At 34.5% G+C, this 7,607-nt stretch overlaps 1 protein-coding gene across 1 annotated transcript; it reads right to left on the bottom strand.

The window, feature by feature from the left end:
• Nucleotides 1-2,752: 2,752 nt before the first annotated feature.
• On the bottom strand, nt 2,753-7,371 carry LOC116105626 (NAC domain-containing protein 40-like). Its single transcript, XM_031392037.1, has 4 exons — nt 6,932-7,371; nt 5,712-5,965; nt 3,681-3,968; nt 2,753-3,478 (listed from the first exon to the last, which is right to left on the bottom strand). The coding sequence occupies exons 1-4, from the start codon at nt 7,122-7,124 to the stop codon at nt 2,993-2,995; spliced, it is 1,221 nt and encodes a 406-aa protein (XP_031247897.1). The 5' UTR covers nt 7,125-7,371; the 3' UTR covers nt 2,753-2,992.
• Between the last annotated feature and the right edge of the window lie 236 nt (nt 7,372-7,607).

The raw sequence follows: 7,607 nt of genomic DNA, 5'->3' as shown, positions 1-7,607 counted from the left end.
CTAGCCAAATTCCGGCACCTCACCGAGGTGCAATCGGGTGGAAAAGTTAGGGGTTTTGGTGAGGAGGATAAGAGGATGTTGATGGTGGTGTCGGGGAGGTCCAATGGTGCTAGATTTTTGGCTTGGCCGGGATCTCCTCTGGGGGTTATTTGAGAGAAATTTGAGATGTGGAGGTTATTTTGAGAGAAAAGTAACGGTGTTAATTTAAGGGTGGGAATCTACAATTTATGAAACCAGGGGTGGGAACTTACAGATTCGCCAAACCTTGGGTGGGAAAATGTCGTTTACTCTTTTCAATAATGAACCTAGATTCTTCTTGTTCCTCTTGTTTTGTTTCAATTTTAAGCATGAGCTAAATTGTTGAGTTAGGCTTTTGATGTAACCTTTGATACAATAGTTCAATTTATATTATTTGAGTTGCTTTTAGTTCTAATTTCATGATTTGATTGTTTATTTATGTTCTTATTGTCTTTGAATGCTTGATCACCATTCAAATGATGTGTTGTTCATGATAACACTGAGAAGTGATTCATTATATGTGCTTTTTGGGATAAACATCATAGGTTGAACGAAATCTAGAGATAGACAAACGCGACCTGCAAAATCTATAATGAGTTTCATTAAGCTTAATAAAGTACTTTGAACTATTAACCTTCAATTTTTGGGTGTGGAAAGTTAATAGGAATAGGTGGTTTTGATATATCTTGAGAAAGAGTATCAAACAATTTAGGAAATTCAATTTTGAATCAAGAAATCAGAGCTTGGGTAATAGAATCTATAAATTGAACTAGCATAACTAGGTGAAATCCTACTAGCGTCTTTTTTTTTCATTGTTTGTTGATTGCAATATTGGGTTTTGCTTTACTTTCTTTTATTTTTATTAATTCTGAATTTTTCTTTTGATTGTCAATATTTCATCACTTGATTGTTTGATTTTTCAATTAGTATTGAAGTTAAGGAATTCAATACTTAGTAATACTATCTTCGTAAGAACGTTACTCTACTTATCACTTTATTAATTTTTGCGACTAGTGCACTTGTTAAACACGCATCTTAGCGCACATCACAAATATTTCTAGATTTTAAGGGGAATGGATTCTAACAGCCCTTTTCTACAAGGAATAAGTGAAGTAGTTTCTCCTTCATTTTCCTAATAATAATCTAGACCTGTGCTTGCTTTAATTTGGGAGAAAGTCTTTCTGTAATTTGAGAGTGTAATTACTTAATTCTAGAGCTGTCTGATGGTTGTATTCAATCTATAATCAATAACAATTCAGTATATTTCTAGTTTGGAAGTGTGTTTCTTCTTCTTGGTCATAAACAGTTTCATGGCCACATTGCACTCGTCAGCAGCAGACCTACCGTAGCAAGGTCTCGTGTCTTTCAGTTTTTCTTTTTTTTATTGAATGAATATCTTATAAAAGGTCGATTTTGATTTAGATGGGTAAGAGTTTTAGGCTGTGTTTGGTAGAGTATTTAGAATAATATTTTTGAAAAAGCTGAGTTAGGTTGTTCTTACAATAATAGGATTTGAATTTCAAAATGTGTTTGATAAATTTTTGGAAAATATTTTCTAAGAATGTTTAGATTACTTTTTATCACCTACATTTATTAATTTAGCTAAACACCCTCTATAATAAAAGTTTTAAAATTAACAAAAATACCCTCACCCACTTATTAAATACCGACAGCCAACCACCACCATCAGACAGTGGCCGAAAGTCGTAGGAATGAAGCACGACTGGTTGGATCTAGCCGAAAATGACTAGATTTTTGGCCGTAGATATGGCTGAAAAAGGTCAGTTCGACGCATGATTGACCACATGCAGCCGGTCGTGCGCCATTCCGACAGATTTCGGCCACCTTCCAGTAGTGGTGGCCAACTGCTAGAAATATGTGGGTGATGGGAGTGTTTTTGTCAATTTATAAACTTTTATTGTTGGGGGTGTTTAGTTAATTAGCAAACCTAAAGGGTTAAAAAACTCTAAATATTTTGAGTTGAATATAATAGAATAATAATACTATACATGCATCATTTTTATACGGTATTTCCCATTATGGGAAATGTTGTATGGGAAATATTGTATAAAAATGATGTATGCGTAGTATTACTTATAATAGAATTAGATTTTGAGAATATTGAAACAAATATGTATTTTGATAGGATTGGATAAGATAGTATTTTGAGTAGGGAAACAAAAACAAATATGTATTTTGATAGGATTGGATAAAATAGTATTTTGAATAGGAAAATAAACAGTCTTAAGTTCTAAGTCACACAGGTTAAAATTATAGTTTAACCGTGGTTAAACTAACAAAAGTGTAACGAAGTTTAAGCTTAGAGTGGATAATGATCGTTAAACTGGAGTAGTTTGGTTAAAATGTGAATACTTGAAATATGATGAATGATTTAGCAAAACCTAGGGGAGCCGATTGTTTTTTTGGCCTATCTAAAGGGTCATTGCGGTATGAACTTGGAATTTAAAATTGTTTTCTTTTTTAAATTTATCACGATTACCCAATTTCCCTTGTAACTTCCTTTTCATAAAAAGATGTATTCATAATATTTACTGCAAAATTTTTTGCTCGAGGACAATGCAAATTCATTGAGAAAGACAATAGTGGAGAAAGCTCCAGTTCAAAGAGAGTTACATCTACAAACTTTCCTTTAAAAGGTTTTTCCAAGAGATATCAGTCGAAGAAGAGAATGCAAGAATTTATAGAATCCAGAAAATTTATATGTGAGATGAAATACTTCGAACAAATTTGCATAATCATATAACTTATACTGGTACTTTTGTGATATCAAAGTTATGATACCCATAAAATTGGCCATGTAGTTGAAATCTTTTGAGAAATCAATATGACTTTCTCATGCCAAAACTCCATAAAAAAGCCTTACTTGCCAATTAAATCTTCAACTTTCAATTTACACCAGGCTTAGAAATACCATAATGATTCGATAATTTACATTCAGTCCCAGACATCTAACTTAAAGTAGCATGTGTGATGTTTTTGCGCGGCCGAAACCCATAAATAGAAACAGAACTAGAGCCAGCAAAGTCAGAATACAGAAAACTACAGAGACAAGCCGCTGATGACTGGTCATGCTTGAAAATGTAGTGAGAAAACATGTATGAGACTGATCCGTATTTTGAGATTTAGTTTTCTCTTCCAAGTACTGACCAAAACTAGAAAGCTTTGGCTTTTGTTTCCTCAATTTGATTCTTCGGTTTGCTGTGCCCTGGAAAGGATATCCCGGAGATGGATCTTCTGCCTGAAATTGGATTGCTGTTCCTTGGAAAGGAACTGCCGGAAGTGAAACTGCTTCCACGGGCTGTTGAGTGTTTCTCTCTGCTTCCATATTATTACCAATCATTGGTGGAAGGTTAAGTGTGGTCGAAAAGGAAGTTTCATCTAGCTTGATTATATCATCTTTCAGTATCTCAGCAAAATATTCTTCATTATCATCAATATCCTGCATTTTAAGCAAAAATGTATCAGAATCAAGGATTCCACGATTTGATTCCATCATTTCAAAATTAACATCGGGGTTTGAACCCTGCAAAGCTAGGAAAGGTAACAGGATATACTTGCATGAATATATGATAGCAAATGGACAAAGATTGGTGATCTAAAAGATAATACAAAATGTAAAAAAGTAATAAGAAAAATCCGACCTTTTGGTGGCTGGAAGATGCTGTCAGATTAACATCATTCAAAAGTTTCTGCTCCGCTTCATTTGCTGAATCAGTTTGCTCTATAGAATAAGAATCATGACTGCTACTACATTTCTTTGAACAAGATTCAACAGCCTTGTCCCCTTCAGACATGCCTGTCACATCGGTACCTCCTTCTGACATAGTACAGTAATTGTGAGGCATTCTTCTACTCCCAGAAGCTTGGTTTGGAGTATTATTCAGACGAAAATCACAATTCTTTCTAAGACGGCAAACTACCAGAGAATCCTGTAAATGCACAATACAGAAGAATCTCATCAGCTCACCCCAGAAGAAAATAAATTGTATGCAACCGAAAACATCTAAACACATATTAGTTATCATTTATGACTGATATGTATACTGTGACTTTCGAGGCACGAAAATTCCAGAGCAAAGTGAAGGTCCCTCTGAAGCTATTATATTCCCTCATTCTCACTATATGGAAAGTTTGAGTCGATGAGCACTCCCTCGTTCTCACTATATGGAAAGTTTGAGTCGATGAGCACACACGTGCCATTTTTTATTTGTACAAATACAATTAGCATCATTTTGATGCTGCTGCAGGTTTGGATTTACTTTACATCAGTGTAATCAACCACAAATTTCCATTAGTTAAGATAAGTGCAGATTACAATTTCCCAATGTGGCAATATGTTTCCACCTAATAGAGAGGACTACCGTTTCCTTTCATATCTGATGTCACTGGGGTGAAATAAGATATCAGTGAAATCAAAACAGTTTTAGAATTAGCATTTTATGGTCTCCATTATGTAATGCCAGAGCTCAATAGGGTCATAAGAAAACATTAGTCACAAGAACCGCCTGTCCAATCGCATCCTCCAGAGATCGGGAGGACTAGGCAAAAGGAGTTACAGAATTTTCTTAGTTTGAGGCAGAGAATTTAACTGTTCTGGTAAGGGTACAAGAGGATTGATGATTTAATGCCTAGTAAAAGAAGACCTGAAATAAATCAATACTTAGAAGATGGTTGTTGCAAAATTGTGATAATTAATAAATATAATGAAGAAATTTCTAGTACCAACCACATTAAAAAGCTATAGACACCTCAGGACTTATATATTGTAGGATACAAGCTGCTACTCAAATGACACTCCAATATTAAACTTGAAACTTGATAATTACAACAGAATTAATAGCAATAATTCCAAAGTATTTACGAGCAACAAATCACATAATTTTTTCTCTGGATGACCAAACACGCATTCTTGCTTACCTATGCCATACGCTGCACTCCAACATATAAATATACATGTACTTGTACACAGTTGAATCAAAAACATCTTTACTTAATAATTCATTAAACGCCTCTATGCAGGCATAAATCACACAAAACAGAATGTCCAACTGCTCAGTCACCATACAAAACCTGTATATTTCTGCCTTGATTCTTAAGTTTGACAATACCTAAAGATATTAATCTCCACAACCTTAATAGATTGACTATTTGTGTCACATTGAGAGGAAGAAGAGACAGGAGACACTCTCAGCATCACTTATCTGTTTGCCAAATTTTTGCTCACAAAGAGAGAGTATTAAAATCAATAACTAGCATGTGATATTCAATTATTCATAGATTATTTAATGAGTATGTTCTTGACTTCCAGTGGCTTGTAAGCAAGAGAAACCATGGAAGGAATCAAAAGAACTATATATAATTTTCAACGTATAAGACTTGGAAAGTGAAAAACTGATAGAGAGCAGCTAAGGGTGTCTCAACAAGATATGTATGATAAGTCTATGACAAGCATAAATATGACAATGCTGCAATATGCAGGGGCTAAACATACTTTGGCACTGCCAATTAAAATTATAATCTGTATTAACATGGTGCAGGATTAAAATTGTGACTCTAATTATAGCACAGCTCAATAGCAGCATATCCAATGTTGTGTTTAGAAAAAAGTTAGAATGACAACTTTAATGTCTTGCAGAATGACTGACATTTTTATTGCTTGTTACACAAATTACCTGGGATCTCCCTTCCATGCAATACTCGTGCATAATCCATTCAGTCCTTTCTCCTTTTGGTGCACGACCTACATGAAACACGAGAGTCCTTTTTGTACCAATCACAGTATTACCTGACTTTACATTACGTTCTTTTCCAGTGGCTTTCCAATAGCCCAGTTCAGTTGCCCTCTTACTTTGTGAGCCATTTGGGTATTTTCTTCCACGAGAGCAGAAGAAGAACCACTCATTGTCAGATTTGATGATGGATTTTTCTAGTTAAAAATAATTAAGCGTTAATCAGTTGCCAAAACCAGGTTGAAATTGGTGATTTACAGACACAAACAGCCAAGTCGTGTTGCATAACTATATAAGATCAAAAAATGGGAAGAAAAAAAAGTGAAAGAACATGTTTTCGGCATTCCACCACAAACGCAAATATTAGATTCTCAAAATTTCCTAGGTATAAACCAAGCGGAATCAAATCTTTGTAATAAAACCGAAAACATATGTACCTAAAATGTCATAATCCTAACCACCATTGGACGGTCTGATGGTAAAAGAGCGTTCCATGAGCTCCTGAGTTCGAGCTAAAATCTAAAAACATTGAAGTTCCATCTTCCTAATATACCAGTTTTACCTCCAACTTTCAATCAATGCAAGTAACAGAATTTTTCAGACATGAAAATCAATGACAAAAGACTTTGACAGCATAAAGACTCTGTATGGTTATTGTAAAGAATAACAGAAAGGAAATCCAAAAATACCAAAACTCTGTTTAAGGAAGCGAACATTTTCTTTAGCTTGTCTGTGAAAGGATAGAAGATAATTGTAAATTTAAGTATTACACCAACGTTCTTCCGAGAATAATACTATAATACAAAGTGTGCATACCAAATATTATATAGAAAGCGAGGCGGCATTGTTCTTCTACAGACACGTTATTCAGCCAAATTTATCGTATATTTATTAAAGTCGACTTTTATATTAATTCATCGTGGAAGACTTCAGATGCAATATTTTGCATACTTATAGGTGTAGTATTATTCTTCTTCCAAACAGTAGTCAGAAAGAAATATAATACATTTGACATGCCAAAATTAATGTACATTAAAGATGAACATATATCAATTTTATAATCTCGTAATCAAATTCAAAATTAGCATAAATCTTTAAAGCAACGACAAAACTTCAACTATACATGAAAAAAAAAAAAAAAATCACAAAAATGAGTGATTGACCTGGTAAGTCCCAAGGCTCGTGTTTACAAATCTCAATCTCAGAAATGACCTCCACGCAATTCTCAGAGCCTTCCATCTTCTTCTTCAAGTAAAAAGAAATCAACTCAACGTCAGTTGGTGAAAACCTGAACCCCGGAAACATTGAAGACGCCGCTATCGACATTTGCGTTTCTCCTGAAACCCCCTCTGCCATCAGTATCAACGATTTCTTCGTGTCTTGAAAACAGAGAGAGAGAGAGAGAGTTGAAAGTTGAGTTTGTGGTGTTGTAATTTGTTTATTCTTCTTTGATTAACATCAATAAAATCAAACAAGAGATAATTTCATTCTTCCTTTCTTTCTTTTGGTTGCTTTTTCTTTTGTGCTTCGGTTACTTTGTTGGGTGAAAAAAAAAAAAGAATTTGAAAAAACTTAATGTGGCTTCCATGGTACCATGCTTTTCTTTGCTTTGTATTTCTCTTTCCTTTTGTTTGCGTGTCGAGTGTTTATGTGCAATCGGGCACGGTTCACCGTTGCCTCCAACGTGATTTCACGTGCCTTGCCAACGTGTCTTCATCTCCACCCTTTACATTAATACTATAATGATATATTATTTTGCCATGTTATCTTTGTAACAGTCAATCGAAATTGAAGTACTCAAGTTGACTACTGAGCTACAAAAGACAATAAAGCGGCTGC

This window comes from Pistacia vera, unplaced genomic scaffold, assembly GCF_008641045.1.
Source record: "Pistacia vera cultivar Batoury unplaced genomic scaffold, PisVer_v2 Contig501, whole genome shotgun sequence".
Taxonomy (NCBI): Eukaryota; Viridiplantae; Streptophyta; class Magnoliopsida; order Sapindales; family Anacardiaceae; genus Pistacia; species Pistacia vera.
The sequence above is the reverse complement of the archived record's forward strand: the minus strand, read 5'-3'. Positions and strand labels throughout refer to the sequence as shown.

What these genes read in the sequence shown, in the direction of transcription:
- LOC116105626 (XM_031392037.1), bottom strand. Translation starts at nt 7,124, where the DNA reads ATGGCAGAGGGGGTTTCAGGAGAAACGCAAATGTCGATAGCGGCGTCT. An exon ending in CGAGCCTTGGGACTTACCAG is followed by an intron (nt 5,966 to 6,931) that starts GTCAATCACTCA and finishes ATTTTTAACTAG; the next exon opens with AAAAATCCATCATCAAATCT. An exon ending in GCATGGAAGGGAGATCCCAG is followed by an intron (nt 3,969 to 5,711) that starts GTAATTTGTGTA and finishes GTGCATTTACAG; the next exon opens with GATTCTCTGGTAGTTTGCCG.